General features: G+C 42.6%; 1 protein-coding gene across 2 annotated transcripts; it reads left to right on the plus strand.

The window, feature by feature from the left end:
• Nucleotides 1–975: 975 nt before the first annotated feature.
• asxl2 (ASXL transcriptional regulator 2) lies at nucleotides 976–19,653 on the plus strand. 2 transcript variants are annotated; one of them, XM_083792033.1, is made up of 12 exons: nucleotides 976–1,119; nucleotides 3,103–3,185; nucleotides 4,360–4,468; nucleotides 6,045–6,186; nucleotides 9,058–9,176; nucleotides 10,108–10,228; nucleotides 10,339–10,485; nucleotides 12,399–12,559; nucleotides 13,409–13,505; nucleotides 13,629–13,734; nucleotides 14,209–15,511; nucleotides 15,639–19,653. In XM_083792033.1, exons 1-12 carry the CDS (start codon nucleotides 1,063–1,065, stop codon nucleotides 17,484–17,486), a joined length of 4,293 nt encoding a protein of 1,430 aa, XP_083648159.1. In that variant the 5' UTR covers nucleotides 976–1,062; the 3' UTR covers nucleotides 17,487–19,653. The 2 variants fall into 2 exon arrangements, with proteins under 2 accessions (XP_083648159.1, XP_083648160.1); XM_083792034.1 differs by lacking the exons at nucleotides 976–1,119; nucleotides 3,103–3,185; nucleotides 4,360–4,468; nucleotides 6,045–6,186 and adding an exon at nucleotides 8,700–8,802.
• Nucleotides 19,654–22,543: the final 2,890 nt, after the last annotated feature.

The following is a 22,543-nucleotide window of genomic DNA, read 5'->3' on the forward strand; positions in this document are numbered from 1 at the left end:
GCGACAAACCCCCCCGCTACCACAACCCTTAAAACAGTCCCAAGGAGGCACCGGGCAGGGCACCAAGATTGCAATTGTAACATGGTACACCCAAGATTTGAAACCAGCTTTTCTTAGCCTTGGAGGCATACCATTTTCAGGTTTATGATCCGGTCGGGAGCGATAACTTATGTCATGTTGTAGTGAGTCACTGGTTTGTAGTCATCAGGCAGGAAACCACAAACCAGAACCAGAAGTACCCAAAATTCCCTGTGATCAAGGGCATCATCATTTTATTTTGATACAGTTTCATCTAGCAATAGCACAACTCAAATAATGCTAATAATACGTTGCATTAATTAAAAAGCACTATTATTGCGCAAAGTAAACAGATACAATTTTGGGTGGTGAGGATGAATCCATATGTATTCCAATGATGCAATCACTGTAGGCCTACTGCTGACAATAGATTCACATAAAAGGTATTTTGGATAATTACACTGTCATGATGCCAAAAATTGGAAAATGGGTGCTAGTTAAAATGTAGGGGAAAGATGTATATTATGGTGAACCCTTAGATATGTCATCAATTTAATGATGGGTTGTTCATTGTTGCTTCTGCCACTCCCTGTTGCTATAGGTTGTATGAGCAAAACAATTTGTGAATAAATGTGATGCTTTCTTGATTAGCTGCCTTATTTTTCTTAAGGTTGTGGAATTGTGCAAAATCCATTTGCTTTACACATCAGAATAAACAGATTGAAGAATGGAATATGACTCTTAATTATTTTTTATTTTTACGTAATTACCAAGTCATAATATTTGGCGTGTGTGACTGTGATGTGATGATCATGCACATACCAAATACATAGCCTACATACTGTACATGAGATTGAGAAAACTCAGGACTTTGAAATGACAGCAGCCATACAGTAAGATGACGTCTCTATCGGAGTCACATGACACGCTCTTTACAGTAAAGTCCAACATGGCAGACGGAGAGGAGCTTACGCGGTAACTAAAGCAACATTTCAACAGAAACGGACACGTTCAACACTAAATACTCCGCACAAGACGGCGACGATGAGGGAGAGGCAGAAGAAAAAGAAGGGGAGGACGTGGGCAGAAGCAGCCAAGACGGTATTCGTACCGGGTTTTTTTAATCGGCCCGTGTGTTTGTTTGTGATCCTTTGCAGCTCTCCCACTTGTACAACTGTGTTTATGAGTTCATGACCCGCCGCCGACTTGTCGTACGATGGTGTCGCTCGCCGACAAGTGCCGGCCTGCAAGTTCACACGACGCGTTGTGAGCTTGCAGATCGGCTCTTGTCGGCGAGCGAGCGACACCATTCTACGACGTAGTAAGAATACAATGAGGTTTGAATGCTGCGTCCACGGCGACGAGGCCTGTGTGTGGATTGGAGTGTAGTGTGGACGGGGATCCTCCTGGTCTGGACGTTCCACCGCTGTCACGGCTGTTCGAGTGTTCGTTGCTCGACCATGTCGCTCGATAAAAATGATTCAAACTGGGACTGGGGTGGGGGAAGGAAAAAAAGTGTAGACGCGAGTCTTCGCGTCATTTTTGTCGCGAGACACGCTCGTGCGACGTCCATATTAAGCTTTTTTTTTTTAAAGCTAATTGTATCCAGCCTTAAAGACCAACAAAAGTGTTTTCTTTTTGTATTTGCACCCAAACCTGGCAAACCCGTGCGTGTTAATAGTCCATATATAGTGTTATAACACAGTTTAGCGCGCGTGACAGACATGTCTCACATTTTGAAGTGAGCTAAAGTAAATCCTCCTTAGTAAACAACACGTCAAAGTGTTGCGCCCTAACTAAGCTAGCTGTGGAGCTAGCCAGTTAGCAGCCCCACTACCTTCTGGCTGACCTATAATCTCAACATGCTAACGTATCAAGATATAACATAAAACACATAATTTAATAATCACACAAATTAATGTAACTATTGCTTTTGTGATTACAAACACTGAGATTATTGTTTACCTCTAGGCCATGCTTTAAAACCTTCAGCAGTTTCAATACAGCTGGGTTGGATGACTGTTTTCTTATTGACACTCGTATGCAGTCTGCAGATGTCAGATAGACAATAAAACTAACGCCAGAAATGTTCGAAGTTTGTGAAATTTTTTGATTCTGCGGTGGCATCATGTGGTCATTTGTTTTATTTTGATTGATTGAATACTTTATTAACAGTTTGTAAACGTTACAGTGGCACGATTTTACAATGATTGTTAAAGGGATAACGCAATTAACAAGCCTTATTATGGGTTGTTGTTGCCATTGTGGTCTTGGCCAATTCATCAAACTCATCATACTACCACGTTATCAAACTTCTTAGTAGAGGGGGGGGGGGGGGGGCATGATATAACAGTATTTAAGCACACCTTCATTCATTAAGGAAGCATATATGCACGTGTCTTATTTGTTATTGTGGGCATTTTCAATACTGTGCAATGATACCAGAGGCAAGGGAATTCATTACCACAGATGTTATTTCAAACTGCTGTTAGCTCAAAGATTAGATTTCTGTGGATTCCCCAGCTCCAAGCTGTCAATATTATTTAAAGTTGCACTAACTTTACTCTTGTAACCCAGATTGAACCGGCCGGTTTGCAAGTGCACATTTTTACCATTGAGCTAATAGAGCCTGCCTGCTTGTTCAGGCGATAAACTTGATCATCAGGTCAAAATGTTAGATCCTGTGTCTAGGTGAGACATGACTATTGATTTGACATGATCTAAATGTCTCAATAGAAGAGCAGGGACACAAAATACAACCACCCCAATTGTAGTTACTGTATATTGCATAACATACTCTACCATACAGATTGGACAAAATTAAAAATGTATTCGTTAAATAGTACTGCCGCATTAATGCAGACTTATAACTCCTCAGATTTTGAAAACTGACATGTTGCAACCCATAGGCTATTAACAAACATTATATTTAAATGATTTTATTTTATATAGCTACTGTAGCTAATACTCCATAAAGGTGTGTATTACATATAATTATATTAGTTTATGCTGCACAGCATAGTCAAACTGTATTTGCATCATTGTCATTTTGATGTCCTTAAAAACAGTGTTTCATTCTTTCAGGTTTTGGAGAAGTATCCAAACACGCCCATGAGCCATAAAGAGATCCTGCAGGTCATCCAAAGAGAAAGGCTTAAAGAAATTAGGTAAAGAATAATTCTAGTTCCTTTATTTCTGGGTTTCTTAATGCATCATAGCATCATAAGAAGCAGTGTGTCTTTCTCCTTTCTCATGTCATGTAATTTCCTTACATAGTGGTGATTATTTCACTCAAATTCTAATTATATAATTTCTTTTTGTTTCATTGTCACTGTTTCATCCAGAAGGTAAGATAAAAGCTAGATCCCATCCCCCACCTGCCCACCAACTTTACCCTTTAACCAACTCACTGCAATGCCATTTTGTTTTGTCTTATCTTGTGCATGTTATTAACAATAACAGGTCTTTCGTTCAGTTTTGTTTCGTTGTGTAACTAGACCATGACTGAGCCCAACCTCAATTTGCTAAACACATTTCAGCTGTTGCATAAAAATAAATTGGTTTCTACCTAGAAGCAAGTTACATTTGCATCGTCTTATGGACCTTTAGTGATTGCATTTAATAAAAAATAAGCTGTCAAAAATGTTAAATGAACTGAATAAATCAGAAAATACTGAATCAAATTTTAGCCAACTTTAGCCAATATCTCTAAGCACCCTTATAGTGAACAGTGAAGTAGCAGGAGTAATTGTGTTCCTTATCAGTCATAAAGAAATATTGTTCACAATAATTAAACATTAACATATAATGTTGTGTGTTTGTTTTCCTATGGAAAGATACAACTGCTCAGCCTGAAAATCTAAATTGTATTTGTTTTTATGCAACAGTTTTACAGCATGTCATGGCAGTCTAACGCTCAATTTATGCTTAAGTGAAAAAGTGCCAGGCGACATAACATGAAATTACTTTTCAGTTGCAAAATGACTTTTTAACTGAAAAAGTTAAAAATATAGCTATTAATTCTTGTCAAGCTACAGGTCACATGACATGTTTTTGCCAACAATGCATACATTTGGCTTAATTAATTAATTGCAGATTGCTGTAATGCTTAGATCAACCAAGTTTATGCATTTGATTCTTTATCTAGCAAAAAACTCAAATGCCTTCCAGTGACACAGATATGAATTTGAGTTGGAAGTGATGTTTTCCCATTCCTCTTAATGCATGATAGCTTTTCCCACCCAGATACCAGAACAGGTTTCTTTCCTTACAGCACCCATGCAGCTGTCTTTCTTAACGGTGAAACAGATGTTTAATTTGCCTTTCTCTTTTATGATCTAGTGGAACCTCCCCATTGGCATGTCTCAATGCAATGCTACACACAAACTCCCGTGGGGAGGAGGGATTATTCTACAAAGTTCCTGGCCGAATGGGAGTCTACACCTTGAAGGTTAGCCTGACACTAAAGTGCTTTGCAGAGTCGAACGTAATCAACGCAAGAATACATACGCAACGGAGGGTGAGATAACTTTCTCCCTTGCGTCACGTCAGTTACGTGATCTGTCTCGTTCCGTCGGGTTGAGATCTGATCCAGAGCAACCATATTGCTTGCGTTGCCTACCTTGCGTCGAGGACACCCTGGCCCACCTAGAGGCAGCAGAGAGCAAGAAGGCTTTTCCTCCTCTGCTCGACCCCTCTTAAAAGAGGACGACACTTCCGCCGGCACATTGAGTTGTAAACGTCGGCATGGATATATCACATTGAAAGTTAAACAGGACAACATGACGTTCGAAGCACTGCTTTGCAAACCCGTCGGTGATTATCAGGCCTGGACTGACGTTATGTGTGGCTGACGTTATGTTATGTATGTTATGACAGTGGCCGCCCAATGAATGGGCCGCCCCCATTGTTTTAATATGTATTTGGGCCAAATGTTAGCCCTTTGACCCAGTCCAGCCCTGCTTTTCAGATGAGAACTCCGCAGACTACAGCGGAGAGAGAGTGTGTGTGTGTCTCCTAATCCTATGCTTCCATTTGGTGACAATTTGACTGTTTACAGACGTGACCAACAAACCGTGTTTTCCATTGCTGATGATCATCCACTAGCGGCTTCCTTTGACAATGAATGGTAGACTGCAATCTGCCCGTGTGAACGCAATGATTAATTGATTACATCACTAGCAAAAGACGCAAAACTGGGTCAATTCAATTAGAATAAACAAGTTTCAAGCTTGCAAGCGTCGTGGTGTGAGCTTGTGGATCGGCAGTGGTATATAGCCTACTTCGATTGATGATATAGTGTAAAACTCATTATATACAGTTATAACTACATCTCAACAAAAATAAAGTGGCACGTCAGTACAGTTTATACAATCTAAACATATTTGAGCATCGCATTCGCATGTAATAAAATAGACCAACTGCAGGGGTCTATGTCTATGTCAAGGTCTATAGATGTCACAGCTGCCATCTAGTGGGCGAGTAGATGCTTGCACATTAAAGATTATAATAAGCGACTATATATCTATGTATAAAATAAGCTTGTGTTTTTTGGGTCCGTTTGACTCCCCCACGCAAGGAACAAAACGGACTCTGTCCAGGCCTTTAGACAGCTTTGAATCAGAATCAGAAACACCTTTATTGGCAGATACATTTGCATATACTAGGAAGCTGACTTGGTTGGTGTACAGTGTAAACTGTAAACAGCTCTTCACAGAAGTCAATTCAATTCTCTACGAATAAAACACCAGCCAACGGGTGGTACATTTTGTCTGTTGTGGCTGGTCAGTTTGCCTACTGTACCAGCCACTTTGGCAGCCCTACAAAATAATAATGAAGAAAATAATAAAGTGCTCTTAAAAATGACTGGTGGCACAACAATGCTAAATAAGGTGTAAGTGCATGGTCATTACAGCACTAAAAGATAAGTAACAACCATTTTTCATACACAAGCACATATTCACGTGCGCAACACACACACACCTGTAACATACAGGTAATTAATATATGCCTGCCATTTGTTGTAGACGGACGTCTCAGATGTGGCCAAAGAGCTGTCTGAAGAAGGCTCTGAAGACAGCAGCGACAATCTCTCTGATTCCCGAAGCACAGAATACAACAGCAATTCCACTGCACCAGAGGGCAGAAGGGGAAGGTGGAGGCGGAGAGGTACAGTGCCAAGAAGCCAAGAAGTTCAGAACTATACAGAGCTATACTTACTGATTAGTCAACACTAGTTTTATTTTTTAAGTGAACTTACAGGATGTGTAGATATATTTGTAGTGCCCTGAGAGATAATGCTTTGAATGGGTATCTGTCATGAGTGACTGTGTAACGCTGTGTGGTCGTCGATCGATCATCTGACAGCCCCGCCCCCCCCTGGAGTCACTGGCCGGGGGGAAACTACACCCCCTCCCCCCCAGTAGTTCCGCGCCTGCCATAATGGTAGTTGTGGAGAGAGGATAGTCTATATAGACCAGTGGTTCCCAAAGTGAACTCCTTGAGGGAGTTCCAGGGGGTCCACAGCTAATGATAGTTTGGAACCAAATGGCCCCTTATGGGTCTGTAACTCTAGAGTTAAATTAACATAGATTTTACAATATAATTTGGGGGTCCCAAAGATAGAAATGCCAACTCTTCCATCGCCACTAGGGGGCGCAAAAAAGGCCCTGACCGCCAGTTTCTATACATTATTTTATTTTTATTTTTTTGCCCAACGTTATACACGTTTTAAAAAGGCGTTAATGGCGTTAGTTGGCGCTGTAGGAGTTGATAAAAAAGCAGTTAATTAAGTCCTTAATTGAGTTAAATGGGGGTCCGTAGACTAATGCATTTCAAACGGGGGGTCCTTGAAATTAAACAGATTGAGAATCACTGCTAGAGCCATAGAAATCTTCTCTTATGGGGGTCCCTGGCATATCTCTTCAAATGTATTTGATTGTATAGTAGTCGATCTCTGTACTCTGTAAAAGCAAGAAAGACTAGATAAAGTGCCAATCGGCACAGGTCTCCACCAGGATTCTTCCTCAGCCTAGTGGGAATATGCGTGCACAGTTTCATCGCAATCGGACGCTGCGTTGAGGAGTTGTGGCCATTTGCTACTCCTGAAAACTGTAGGAGCCAATCGTGGCCAATCAGGATGGAATATGAGAAATCAAACAAACCTGTCTTGATCACATGACTATGGAGATCATGTGTACCGATTTGCGAAGGAGTAATAATAGAAAATGTGTTTTACATATGTCGGCCTCCTGGTGGCGCTATAAAGAGCAGATGTGAAAAATTCCAGGCAAAGGTTTTTCCTTGGCCTCTAGGGAGTTGGCATACAAAGTTATCCACAGATCCGTGCAGTTAGAGGTAAAAACACTTTTGGGCCAGTTATAGCGCCACCTTGAGGCTGAGTTGAAATTGTTCATGTGGCATTTCGTCCTCGGCCTAGTGGGAATGTGGGTGCACAATTTCACGGAAATCACGCGATGTGTTCATGATTTGCAGCATTTTGTTTGAAACTGAGCACTCCTGTGAATTTTGGAAGCCAATCTTAACCAATCAGGATGGAGTCTGAGAAATGTGAAAGACCGGTTTGGTTGAATGGCTCTAGAGAGACTGTGTACCAATTTGCGTGATGTTTGGACAAAATCTGTAGGTGTACTGTGCACAAACTTGTTTTGCACAAAGCGGCCTCCTGGTGGCGCTATAACAGGCCGTTCTGGAAAGTTTGGGGCAGAGGTTCATGGTTGGCATCCAGGGAGTGTGTGTGCAAAATTTGGCATCGACCGGGTTAACGGTGGCCGAGATTAGCTGCTCACGGACGGACGGACACACGGACGGACGGAGTGCAAAACATACTCTCCCCCATGCCTTCGGCTGGTGGAGACAAATATCATGAGACAGACGGTGACTGCTTTCTTTCAGTGCTGTGTAAACAATCCATTTAGTTTTATTAAACACATTTCTTCCATGTAGCCCATGTTTTGTAATTGCATCATCATGCTATTATTATGTCCATGGATATACAGAGTGAACTCAACAATTATAAATTAATATGATAATACCTTTTATATAATCACCAACATGAATTATGTTTGTTATTTACAGCTAGGTAGAGTAGTGGGGCGAGATGGAAAAGCGACCGTACCTGTTACCGTTATTACCCTTCCAGAACTGTACTGCTACCCCTGTAGGTGTTGTACAATTGTAGAACCAAATAGGAAAATGGAAACATCGTTGTGAGAAGACCCAAGTTGACCCAAGTTGGCTATACTGGGGAAGTGGTGATATACAATGTAAGATATAGACATACCGGTATTCATTCACGTAGATGTTTTGATATAAGGGGGAGGCGTCATAAGGCGTGGAGACAGTTAATAGTCTATAATATTTTATGTGTCAATAAAAGTAATCTATTGTTTGTGGATATTCGTCAAGGTTCTTTGGCTTCTATTATTCTTGTGTCTGCTGTGCATTTTGTTTCAAACCACTTCGTTAGTTTAACTGCACCGGATTGTTGTTTGATTGTAGAGGAGCTTCAGTAGAAGACCTTTTAACCCAAGTATAGCAGCACTGTTAGAACACTGTTAGTGTTGAAACAGGAAACAGTATTTTCTCACTTTGACCCGTGACCACTTCCTCATTATGCATGTTAGAAACTGGTGAGTGAATAACCTTGGCACAGACAGTGTGGGAGAATGACTCTTGACTCTTTTTATTTGTGAGATAATCTATGCAAAGAGCCAAGAGGTCAAATGCTAAGAGAACCACCTAAAAGACAGCAGCTCTGCTACGGTATGTGGAAACTTTGCACATCTGTGAGAGATGAGGAAATAGCAGCGAAGTTGTCCCGAGTCTTCTGTGCCGTGAGGCTTTTAGGCCATTTTGATTTTAATAATCAGTTATTCTTGAATAGTAATGCCATATGCCTATTTTTGTATCTTAATGGTTTTAACTTTCATCAAAACAATGGTGCTGCGTGATAAGTCACTATGGCTCCCTCAGGGTGTGTATTCTGTAACATCTACTTTGCGCTTTTTGTTTTCTTAGTCCCCTCCAAGCTGCAGTCGCAGCCCTCGTCTCCACAGCCTCGCTGCTCGTCACCCTCTGTCCCTGCCAGCAAGCTCATCTCTCCTTCTCAGAAACACAGCAAGAAAGCCCTGAAGCAGGTATATGTCTTTATTTTCTACAATTACTAACAATGCACTGTTGCAGCACCATTATAGTATCTTGCACACAGTCTATTGGGTTTTTTTGTGGTCTGAAAAAGGATGGTTTTGAATAGCAACATGCCACAATTTATATTAGTTGTTCTTTTCCCTGTAATCCTTGTTCATCTGGAATATCAAAACAAGGTTGCCTTAAATTTGACGTTCTTTGCTGCAGTACATTTTCACCAAATGCGTGAGCACATACTTTTGGTTCTAGGTTTTCACACAGCACTCGTTATGCTTGTTATGCTCAATTCCCAGTGTGTTACTTAGACATCTTGTGCTGGTTATTTAAAAACAATGAGGTGTCAGGGGAAAAAGTGCTTATAGCTGGTTTTATTAATGTTCTCATAATCCACCCCTTCAACACTTTCCTATTGGCTGCCTCATGCCTTTTGTGTTGCATGTAATTAGATTTCACTTGATTGCACAGATTGTAATTCACTCCATCTGCACTCTTGTGGAAATTTTCAGCTAAAGACCAATTGCTTTGGTTTATTAGGCCATTGAAACCCTAATAAGATGAAGATTTGGCTAAAATGTGAGGTATTGTGGAGACGTATTATGCCCCCAGCCCCCCACCCCTTTTTTGTATTTATTAGTTATTAGTCATTTCTTACACTTGAAAAGCATCAATCGTTCTGGAATCTGTTGGTTATCTTTATATCATAATTTGTGATCACAAGTTATGCAACACATTTCATTGGAACACCATTTTAAACTGTTATTCAAGCAGGCAAGCAGACTAAGAATACATTCTTATTCACAGCAACATACTGAAGGAGTAGCTGTCATTTTCACACAGACTTGTTTTGAACATTTCTTATCATTGTGCTTTCGTATCACTTTGTGCTTTTGTCATTGTCTTTTTTTCTTTTGCTTGTTTTAGGCCTTGAAGCAGCAGCAACAGAGGAACCAGCGTAGGCAGGGTGGAATGGCTACTACCTCCAGCCCCAGACTACTCCTGAAGACGGTCAAAGATATGACTGAAAACATTACTACAAAGACTAGTAAGTGGTAAATATTGAAGTTTAAACAAGCCCCAACACACCCAGCATATTTAGTTTAGCTTGGCAATGTAGTGTTTCATCATTAAAAAAAAAACTTTTATGATTGGCAGCATCACTATGGGAACTGAAACAGTCAGATCGCTGTCCTGCCAGCCCTCAGAACTCGTCCTCCAGTTCCTCTTCCTCTGTCAAAACAGAACCATGCCACACGGCTGCAACCAGGAAGATAGCCCAGAGGTCCAGTCGTCTCAATGCACGTGAGTACAAATGTCAGGCAGTTATATTAAATTATCCAGTATGAAACACTTGTCATGTCATGTCTCAAACATGAAAGGTTTGTGTCAATTAATCGACATTCTGGGAACCCATCGGAAACTAGAAAAAGTGCCCCTGGTGGCGCTATAATAGGCCAATGTGAAAAGGGTGCCATTTCTTCTTATGCATGGCAATTGGATGATTTGAGGCATTTTGTTCCAAAAATGTGTTCTGCAAAAATCCACCTGTTGATGGTGCTATAACAGGCCAATGTGAAAAGGGTGGGATATATTCCTCAGCCTAGTAGGAAAGTCTGTGAAAGATTTCACGTAAATTGCACGCTCCGTTCATGATTTGAGGGGTTTTGTTCAAAACGGGCCAATCCTGCAAACTTTGAAAGCCAATGTTAGCCAATTAGGATGGAATCTGAAATATCGGACAGATACGTCTTGAATACATGACTATAGAGATAGTGTGTAACGATTTGCGGGATTGTTGGACAAAATCTGGAGGAGTAATATCCAAAAATGTGTTTTTCAAAAGTCTGCCTCCTGGTGGCACTATAACAGGCCATTCTGGAAAATTTGGAGCAGAGGTTCATCGTTGGCATCCAGGGAGTTTGTGTGCAAAATGTGGCATCGACCGGGTTAACGGTGCCGGAGATTAGCTGGTAATGGACGGATGGAACGACGGACGGACAGACAGACACATGCACAAACACACACACACGGACGGAGTGCAAAACATACTCTCTCCCCATGCCTTCGGCCTGATGGAGACAAAAAAGGGAAAAAATCCTTTGAATTGGTCTCTGGGGCACCGTCCGCTTCCACTTGTAGAGACTGGATGTCGGCCGGTCACTATCCTTTAGCGCTCCACTTCCGGTTGCTCATGTCTTTGTTTACATTCCTAACAGCTAAAAAGCGCCCTTCTGGGCACAGGTCTCCACCAGGAGGATAGGACTGTGTGAGATGTTTGGCAAAATGTTTAGGAGTAATATAAATGTTTTTTTGTTTGTTAGTTTTTTGCAACAATTTTCTTCATTTTGTTGAGGAAATGCAGAGCCAGATCACTCATAGCATGAGGATAGAATTCTGGATGAGCAGGACATGTGCAGCATTTTGTACAAAACGGACCACTCCTGAAAACTTTGGAAGGCAATGTTAGCCAATCAGTGTAGAATCTGAGAAATCCAAGAGACTCGTCTTGATCACATGACTACAGAGATCATGTGTACCGATTTGCGTGACATTTGGATGAAATCTGTGCGACTAACATAAGCAATATATTTTGCAGAAATCGGCCTCATGGTGGCGCTATAACCGACAGATGTGGAGGGATGCAGGGACAATGTTTTTCCATGGCCTCTAGGGAGTGTATACAGATCGATGCAGTTATAGCTAAAAACAGGAATTGGCCTGTTATAGCACCACCGTGAGGCTGATTTGGGGGGGGAATTGTGGCATGTCGTCCTCAGCTTAGTGGAAATGTGTATAATTTCACGGAAATTGCACACTGTGTTTGTGATTTGTGGCATTTTGTTCGAAACGGACCAATCATGTGAGCTTTGGAAGCCAATCTTAGCCAATCAGGATGGAAGATGGGAAATGGTGCAGATCCGTGTGGATCGGGCCAACGGTGGCGGAGATTAGCTGGTAACGGAAGGAAGGAAGGAAGGAAGGAAGGAAGGAAGGAAGGACGGACGGACGGACACACGCACACACACACGGACGGACGGAGTGCAAAACATACTCTCTCCCCATGCCTTCGACCTGGTGGAGACAATAACTAAGTTGTAGCAGGAGTTGCCGAAAGATTAAGCTGCGGAGATCTGAATCTGTCTTGAGAAATTAATAAATCGAAAACTATGTATATTAAGCCAATGTTTATATCCCTTCCTTGGTTTGTTTTCCAGGGCAGCTGAAACGTAACAAGTGTGAAATAGATGTGGAAACTCCAGACTCCATCTTAGTCAACACCAACCTGCGTGCGATCATCAACAAGCATACCTTCTCTGTCCTGCCCACAGAATGTCAACAGAGGCTGCTCAAACTTCTACCCGAGGTTGACCATCAGGTGGATCCAACATTTCTGCAACCTTGTTGCTCTTTTAAATAACTAGAGCGGTGCCCATTGCCACTGGCCTACTTGGAATGATGCAAGTTGGAAATGCATGCTCCACCCAGTTATTATATCCGTGTCCCTTTTATGCCCTTATATGGAGTTCTTTGTCAGGCATACCCAAATATGGAGTCTATGCAGATGTCATGAACAGGCCAGCTCCATATATGGAGATATAGGGGTTTTCAGGTGCAGAGCCCGGGCCTTTTGTGGCGGTTCTGGACAACCGTGGGTCCGACCGACACTGGGCACTGCACTCCCTGTGGGGGTGTGGAATGTGTGTGTCGAATTTGAAGTCGGTGGGGCGAACGGTTCTCGAGTTACATGCATTACAGCCGTGTGGGGATGTGTAATTTGAAGTTGATGGGACGAACGATTCTCGAGTTACGTGCATTACAGCCGTACACACATACAGACGTACGTACAGACAGACAGAGATGTGGTGCATTTATAGATAGATAAGATCTGTCACCGAATTCGAAGAGAATACCAGGGAGACATGTATTGCATAATTTGAGATTTCAGTCTGGCACCAAACAAACTCTATACTATGGACCATGGTCTTGCAGTGTGCACCCCCCCCCCCCCCCCCCCCCTTTCCATATCTTCCCCAAACCAGCTGATCTACAAGTTCACAACATGACATGGTGTGAGCTTGTAGATCTTCTATTTTCGCTGAATGGTCACCCATTTTCACAGAATATTTGCCTATTTACCTTCTCAGGCCCCAGAATAGGGCTGATAAGGTTATAAAGGCAAACCATCTCACACACCCTAATACAGGCCACCCCCTCTTCTCCCCAGGCATGTATGGATGGTCTCCTCAAGGTCACCGGCTCAGCCCTGAACAACGAGTTCTTCACATCGGCTGCACAGTCTTGGAAGGAGAGGCTGGCTGAGGGTCAGTGTGACTGCATCCATGAAAACACTACTACATTACGAAGTCCATTATAAGAACCCCGCACGAGATGGGGATGTGGAAACAGCACGTATAATGTAAAACATTTTCTCTTTGTTTTTTCAGGTGAGTTCACTCCAGAGTTACAGCTAAGAATGCGACAAGAAATTGAAAAGGAGAAGAAAGTGGAGCACTGGAAAGAAGCCTTCTTTGAGAACTACTATGGTGAAAAGTAAGTCACTCATAAGCCCTACACACAGCTTTACACATCACCCAGTCACCCAACCCATCGTCTTCACAGTCTACAAATACTGTTTTATGGATCTTGTTGTCAAATTTTGACATAATTTTATTTACATATTTGCACCATAACTAATTCATCCAATAATGTATTAGTGAGCATCAACTGAAACTGAAAATGTGCCCACAAAAATAATAAAACAATAATAAAACATGAATAAATAAATATAAAATAAAAGTAAAAAATCATATTTAACACAGACATCCAATGTTTGAGAAAGAAATGTATTCTAAATGAAAATGTCCCACGAGTAAATAGCATTTTCTTCTCTGCTTTCCAGAGAATTGTTTCTGTCACTGTGTTCCTGCTTGGAACAGAAAGCGGTGATTTGTTGACCATTTTTACTGCTTAAATTCCTTTGTCTCTTTTAACACTCCTTCCCCCTCCCCATTCTCTGGTGTGTAGTTCTGGGCTCAGCTATGAGGAATCTAAAGAGCTGACGGAGGCTGATCTGAATCAAGGACCTGCCCGGGCCCAGTCTCCTGACCGTCATACAGGACCTGCTGCTCAAGCACTGGAGAAACCCAAGGAGAAGGATAGCAGACAGTCTGCTGCTGCTTCCAGTAGAGACATGAAGGATAGCAGACAGTCTGCTGCTGCTTCCAGTAGAGACATGAAGGATAGCAGACAGTCTGCTGCTGCTTCCAGTAGAGACATGAAGTCAGCATCGTCACTATCACAGGAGCCCCCAAAGCCACAGCCTTCCCCCACCACTATGGAGCCCATGAAGACACGGCGATCTCAGCTCATTGGGGATCGAAGGCTGTCCAGATCCGTGGCACCTGGACCTGGTCCAGTTCCAGCACCTGGACCTGGTCCAGTGCCAGCACCTGGTCCAGTGCCAGCACCTGGACCTGGTCTAGTGCCAGCACCTGGACCTGGTCCAGTGCCAGCACCTGGACCTGGTCCAGTGCCAGCACCTGGACCTGGTCTAGTGCCAGCACCTGGACCTGGTCCAGTGCCAGCACCCGGACCTGGTCCAGTTACAGCACCCGGACCTGGTCTAGTGCCAGCACCTGGACCTGGTCCAGGGCCAGCACCTGGACCTGGTATAGTGCCAGCACCCGGACTTGGTCTAGTGCCAGCACCTGGACCTGGTCCAGTGCCAGCACCTGGACCTGGTCCAGTTCCAGCACCTGGACCTGGTCCAGTTCCAGCACCTGGACCTGGTCCAGTTCCAGCACCTGGACATGGTCCAGTGCCAGCACCTGGACATGGTCCAGTGCCAGCACCTGGACATGGTCCAGTGCCAGCACCTGGACATGGTCCAGTGCCAGCACCCGCAGTGACAGCCCTCACTGTGGAGAGACCTGCCGAAGTGGATGCAGAAGAAGTCATTCCGCAGGTAAAGGACCACAAAGAGGGCGTGAAAGGGGAGGAGGATCTCCCTCAGTTTCCCGTAAAGGAAATCGTGCCACCAACGGCCACTTGTGAGTCAAAGGAAGACCTGCCAGGATCTGTGGATCAGCCTAACCGGCAGGAGAGTGAAGAGTCTTCATCAATTACCCTGGTGGCCACCGGCCCTGCAGAGCCACTGAAAAGGAAATCTTCCAGCGACTTGGAGATTGAACTGACACCTGAGAAGAGGCCCCGTTTGTCCTCTGTTTCTTCAGTGTCCTCGGTTTCCTCTGTGTCTCCTTCAGCGTCATCCATGCCAAGCCCTGCCACACCCACTGCAACAACAAACCAGAAAGTTCCACCACTTAAGGTAGACAAATATTACTCAATTGAAATTCCTTATTAAGTTATTATAATGTGTTATTATTATGCATGTATGATGTGTTTACTCTCATTGATATGTGCTCATAAAATGATTTGTCTTTTCCCAACTGTAGATTCCAGTGTCACGAATTCTTCCCATCTCATTGTCGCCAAGTCCAGTCTCGCCAAGGACGCCACTCCCCACTCCCCTCAGCAGCCCTGGCCGCACCGGTGCCCGTACTCTTGCCGACATCAAAGCCAAAGCTCAGCTTGCCCGAGCACAGAGAGCAGCAGCGGCTGCAGCTGCTGGGACGTTCGGATGCAAAGGTGCAGTACCAGGCCCTGGGCCAGGGGGAGGCAGTAGTGAGCAGGGACAATCATCGCTGAGCCCCAGCCCAACATCATTAGAGTCATGCACTCGGTTACCAGCCAACAGCAATCAGACGATCACACCTCTTCCCCACTCATCAGAGGTTCAGTCTCAAGCCTCTACCTTCCGCAGGACTGAGGAAAAACAGAAAGGTCAAGTAGTTGGTCCTTTAAATGTAGGGCTCCAGAATGTTCAAAAGGCTATAGAATCATCATCAGTCCAACCAGGTCCCTTTTCTGTGTGTGGTGTTAAGGGACCAGATATCCCTTTATCCACTGGATCAATCATAAGGTCCAGCTACTGTATCCCTGCAAATAACCCACTTGTCACTCAGCTACTGCAGGGCAAAGAGGTTCCCCTGGAGCAGATCCTTCCAAAGCCATTGGCTAAGATGGAGGTCAAGGTAACAGGCTTACCATCTAGTAATAAGGGAAAGACATTGCATGCAACCACCGGAGGGAACCACAAATCGGAAAAGCAGGTCTCTCACCAGCCCTCAGTAACAGGACGATCCACTGTTTTCCAAGACTATGTGCGACATCAAAGAGAACTGCCTGATAAGGAGACCCAGGATCAGATACTACAGGCTCTGATGCAGAGGAAAGCCCAACAGAGCCAGCCTTATGGAGTCATTGTGCCTCCACAGCCCATCCAGTACACGGTCAACCAACTGGGGCATGTGGAGGAACGAGAGAACAGGCCTAGGTTCTCTGTCGGCGTTCTGGGCCGTAAGGGGATAGCCAGACCTGCTATGATGGGACATTACCTCCTCAATGTGTCTACATATGGCCGAGGGTCAGAGAGCAGCAAGAGGTTGCACCAGTCTGTCATTCCAAACACCACTGTGACCAACTTGAAGAGAGAAGACGCAGAAGGAGAGGAGGGAGGACCCCAGGATGAGGAGCCAGACAGGAAACGTCTGTCTCCTCATTTTGGGGTAAATATGGAGCAGCATGGATACTCTGCAACAAAGTCAGATGAATCAGTAAGCTTTCCGCAGTGTTCTAGAGTAAAGACTGAGCCTCTGCCAGTATGCTGCGTTTCAGAGGATGGTGCTGCCGATAACAGCGACAGTATAAGAGCCAAAGATGCCGGCCCCTTTCCTCAGTTCCAGCGGAGGCACCTCGAAACCAGCAATAGTAATCAAGGGAATTCCCAGCCATATCTTGTATCGCCCCACATAGCAATGGACCCCAGTCACCAGCACCGGCCCGTATTTCAAACGCAGAGGACGCTCGATAATCAGGAGCCTGCTGTAGGTCCGTGCTACGGTGGCACTATCAGCATGTCAGTACCTCACACTTTGAACCACAGCACCACTGCCTCCTCTGCCTCACTGTCAGGGGCTAGTGACGGTGGTGTCCACGGGAGCGTGATGTCCTTCTCAGTGACTGTTACTACCATACCTGCAGGTCACTCGTTAGACCACAGTAACCAGGGGGAGCCATCACCGGAACAGTCATTCATGGAGGGCTCCGGCATAGAGGATGTCCAATCTAAATGCTACTGCCGGCTAAAGGCGATGATCATGTGCAAGGGGTGCGGAGCTTTCTGCCATGATGACTGCATCGGACCCTCTAAACTTTGTGTCTCGTGTTTAGTGGTACGATGATAGGAAAGTAATAATAATAGTGGGTTATCGTGGTCTGTTTGGTTTGTATTGCATCAGTGCACAAAGTAGATGCGTCATTCAGGATTGATTGATAAACATTGGTTACCAAGCGTGAGGGACAGTATCCGTACACCAGCATGTGGTTGCTATCAGTAAGGCAGGAATTCACACTGGATGTTCTTATGTTCCCCCAACAGCTGAGAAAAGTGGTTTGTTTCGTGCAATTTTGGTAGTAATGTTGATCAGTTTGATGCAAATCGGTAGTCTTTCAGATATGTGACAAATGTCAAATCTGGCAATTTTTTGCACTCAGATAGGATTAGTGTGCTATATTTTTTTATGTTTGTAGTTTTTAAAAAGGAGGGAAAATGAATGTTGCTATTTTTGTAGAATATAATGACTGTTGTGTTTTAGACTGACACTTTTTATTGTGGGGCCTAAGTTGGGATTGTTCAAAGACAAAAAGGGCGTTAATGATAATCATTGGTTGTACAGTATCTCCTATTTGGAATACTGTATGTACAAGTGGCAGGGAACGTGCAACTTAAAAGTAACTATTTTATATAAAACTGTACATTTAGTACTGAGCACACTCAGATTTCAGAACTAGAAAGATTCTATACTTTTAAAAAGAGATATTATTTAAAATATATATACAATTTTGAATCATACTAAAATTATGTATGGATTGCACATCACCGTGTTTTTACTAACAGTTACAGGGGAAAGCACTTGAAAAATCACCTACATACATATACCATAGTAATAATGTACAGCACTTAACACTCACATATGATGTAAAATACATTTTGTCATGAAAAATAGAAAAGAAAACAGGAGGAAGAGAGCAAGTTTAGATGTTTCTGGCCACAGTCATGTTCTAAGTTGGTTTCTACTGTGTGAGCGCTTATTGCCTCCTCAAAAAATCCTAGACGTGTAGATATGCTGTCTATGATGTGTACTGTATACTCTCATCTGTTATCTGTTTGTAAAGCTAGAGTAAATGTTATCCGTTACAAACGGTAGAAAATGACAAATGGAAAAAAAAAAGAACACTCGAGGGAAAGGAAGAAAATGAAGATAATGGCTCTTGCAGGCTTGTTTGTTTATTTTCTATGTAAATATTTGCTCAGATTTGCCTAGATTTAGACCTTACTTTTCTTCATGTTGCACTGCACAGCTTGCTTGAGCATATCCATCTTATATGACAAAAGGATTTATACAGTGGAAAAGAGAAGAACGGCAAGCTTTGATAAAATGGCAAGAGCTACATCATGGAACAATTCATTATTGCACAGTTCAGCTATACGAGATCATGGAGGTACAATATTACACAGCAAGGCAGAGTGTTTGTCCGTGCTGATGGCAAATCAAATAATTATTAATATATCTCACGAGGTGCAACCTAGGCCTACATTTTATAGCAATTATTTTAATGGTAATATGCCAGTCACCTTAAGAAGCAGACAAAATAATCAGATGTTGTTTTTCATTTTGACTAGTTAATCAAAGTAATATATTTTAATTAATATATTTTAATATACAAATCTATTTGCTAATTTAAGAAAAAAGAAAAAAAATCAACAGGGTATTTACTATAATAATATACTGTGATTTTTGTTTAGTGCACAGACCATCATGAATAGATTAACTACTTTTATGAATTTAATTGCCCAATATTCTAATTCTTTATGGCCCAGGTTTTTGAATGAATCTGTCTATTTTTCCAGAGGGAAGATTATATAATATTTGTAGCCCTCAAACTGGCTGCTGTTTTATATAGTAAGCCTATGTGAAAACAGTAGTGATCATGTTATTTAGGGAAACGGTCCTAATGAAAACAAGTATATTTTACCAAAATAGTTTAAGCATTTATCCAGAGTCACACCCAATTTACTAGCTAGTAAATTCGTTTTTTAACGAGGCATAATGTCAGCTATGAATGCATTTAAGGTGGAGCTGTAGAATCCTAATGGTTCCCCCAATACTGAGGATGGACATTTGAAATGAAAACTGATATTTGGTAGTATAAATGTGTAACATTTTATTTAACCCTTGCCTTATAATTTGGCTAATTTGATTGAATGTCTTATAATGTGATATTACAATGCTTATTTACTGATCTGTCTGTGCTGCAGACTGGATTGCACTGTAAAAAAGCAAACAATCACAACCACACAGGGCAGCTTGCATCTTAACATATTTATATTTGAGAGGCTTGAGAAAGCGATTACCCATTTGTCTCTCTTCTTTCATCATTGACTTTTAGTTGTGTGTGTGTGTGTGTGTGTGTGTGTGTGTGTGTGTGTGTGTGTGTATCTAGAAGTACACAACAATACACAAAGTTCACTGGGAAAAGTGTCACAGGCAATCAGAAATGTTTTAAATGCTCACATTTGTCATGAGGGGTGAATGTCTGTCTGTCGTTCTCGCTGTTTTGCATCGTTTAATGTCTCCATTTTAAAATGCAGTGAATGTAATATAGTAATCAGCACTTGTAAACATTTTATCGAAAGATATAGGCTATTATAAATAAATAACACAGAAGTAAACATTTTGACCATGTGTATCGATTTTAAGTGTGATCAGCTCAGGAAAAAACAGGATACAGCATGCATATATGTATATCGTATAATGCCATAGAGGGTATGCGCATGCATAAAGTGGCAAAGTGAATTTAATGTTGTTTAAAGTAATTTAATGTTGTTTAAAGTAATTTAATGCAATCAAATACGACTTTTCTGTTTGGATGTATGGGCTGTCAAGGCCAGAAATTTGGTTTTTGCCACTCAGTAGGCATTCCCGCATCACTTCCAGGTATAATGTCACGCGCATATACCCTCTATATTTGAAAGTGCTATAGAACAGTATAGGCTACGTGGTTCTCAAATGGGGACTCCCATGGGTTCTTGAGGGGGTTCCAGGGGTGGTCCCCCATGCAGCAAAATGTGTTAAGCATCCAAATCGGTTTTGCCTATTGCCTATTTGTAAATTCAGTTACTACAAGCTCACAAAGCATTGTGACACGTGATCCTCAATTTTTTTTAAATCTTGAAAGAAATATGAAAAATGGAGACCTATATATTTTGAAACATTTTAAACATGGGGGGGGGGGGGGGGGGTCCCTGGGGTCCCTGGTACAAAATATTTTCAGATGGGGAACTCTTGTTGCCAAATACTAATACTAAAAAATAATTAATTACATTTCCAATCCTTGACTGTCTTCAGTGGCTTGACATGAAAAAGTTTGAGAACCACTGCTGCGAAATAAGTGACGTCATAGCAGTTGTAGTGCGCCGTGCGTGCACGTATGATGCGTGAATTATGGTATGGATCTGGATCCCATAGTCGGACCGTTGTGCAGTGATTGGATAGTTAGTTGTCAGGCAACCACGTAATGATGTATTAAAAGAAAGGGAAAGTGGACAATTTCACATTTGATGGATGTAGGTCTATTAATTATAAGATGGGACAGCATGCCATAACGCCATATAGTCTATTTATTTATGCGGACACAATAACGACAGTAGCCTAATTTATTTTCAGCTGATTTATTTTCAGCTGGGCTGCGTTTAAACCGCAGATATTGACCAAAACAGCGGTTGCCTAACAACCACATAACCAATCACAGGCACAGCGCAACCCAGAGAGAAAGAGAGAGTCCCTTCGGCCTGTGGGATCTACTACACCGATAGCCTGTGTGTGTGTGTGTGTGTGTGTGTGTGTGTGTGTGTGTGTGTGTGTGTGTGTGTGTGTGTGTGTGTGTGTGTGTGTGTGTGTGTGTGTGTGTGTGTGTGTGTGTGTGTGTGTGTGTGTGTGTGGGTGTGTGCGCGCGCGCAGTACCGTGCGCGTGGCTGCTTGCGCTTTGCTTTGCTGTCCTCTGCTGTCGGGTCGTTGATGATGCTGAGCAGAGCGGGGCGCTCGTACATTTTTACGTTGCTACACAACCGCAGTTCTGCAAAGATCGAGTCGAATGAAACAGGAAAGGAACTTGAAATGCGATGATGATGATGATGATGATGATGGATGGTGCGGATCGTTTCTCATCGCCCGGACAGCAATAACGTCAGCCGGACCAGCGTGCGCATACATCAAAGGTGAGAGAGTGTGCAGTGATGAATCATGGAGGAAATATCCTCCTTATTCACCATGGACCACTTATCCTCTTCATCTGATGCTGATGATGATGCTCTCCAGTCTAACGCAACCTGCGTGATTTGATCTTCCCCATGGTAAGGCTAGTTGTCCAGTATGCCTCTTAATTATTCGGTGACCAGCTTCGGAGAGAGATAATTTGAGAAAGCGGAATGTAGAATTATCTGTATTTGTTATCCAGAAATGCATCACGACACACAATTCACATTGCGGAAATAAGGTAAATTGGGAGTTAAATCATCAATATGGCCGCGTTTTCGTGCCGTTGCTACCAGAGTAAAAATGTTGTGTTCCTCACGGTCAGATTTGAGGTTTATATGGACACTGAGGAAGTAGGAAAATATTTGAGTCGTTCGAAGGTACTGCAGTAGCCGAGTGCTTATGTGGAGTCGCGTCAAAGGATGTTGTCATTACCTCAAAGCTGAAGGTGCGGTTACAGTAAAATGCACATTTATTATGGACCTATGATGAATAATAAAGACTCCATCTGGAAAGGTAACTGCATGGGACCACATTGGCTAGAATTGTGAAAATGTGTTTATTTTAAATGTTTAAATTGTCTTTAAAAAAAAGGCTCACAATGGGTGTTATTTATATTATGGATTTAAGAATCCAAAGACTCAGGCCTTTATCGTGACTGATCACTGATGGACATGGGCACGTGAACCTGTTATATGCATAGCCGTTATTAGGTCGGTTTTAGGAGCTATCTGAAGCTTAATCAATGATCGATCAAAGTATTATTTGTATTTGTTTTAATGCCCTCAGTCTTTCAGATGTCCCCACAAGCTCATTTAGGGCTCAAGGGCTTTAACTTACTTTTACTCATCATTTAATGTACTCCAATTATTTTTCATTGCACAAATAACTCAAATAAGGTATAGATTTTATACCACCATATT

This window comes from Protomyctophum parallelum, assembly GCF_964188405.1.
Source record: "Protomyctophum parallelum genome assembly, chromosome: 20".
NCBI classification, from domain to species: domain Eukaryota; kingdom Metazoa; phylum Chordata; class Actinopteri; order Myctophiformes; family Myctophidae; genus Protomyctophum; species Protomyctophum parallelum.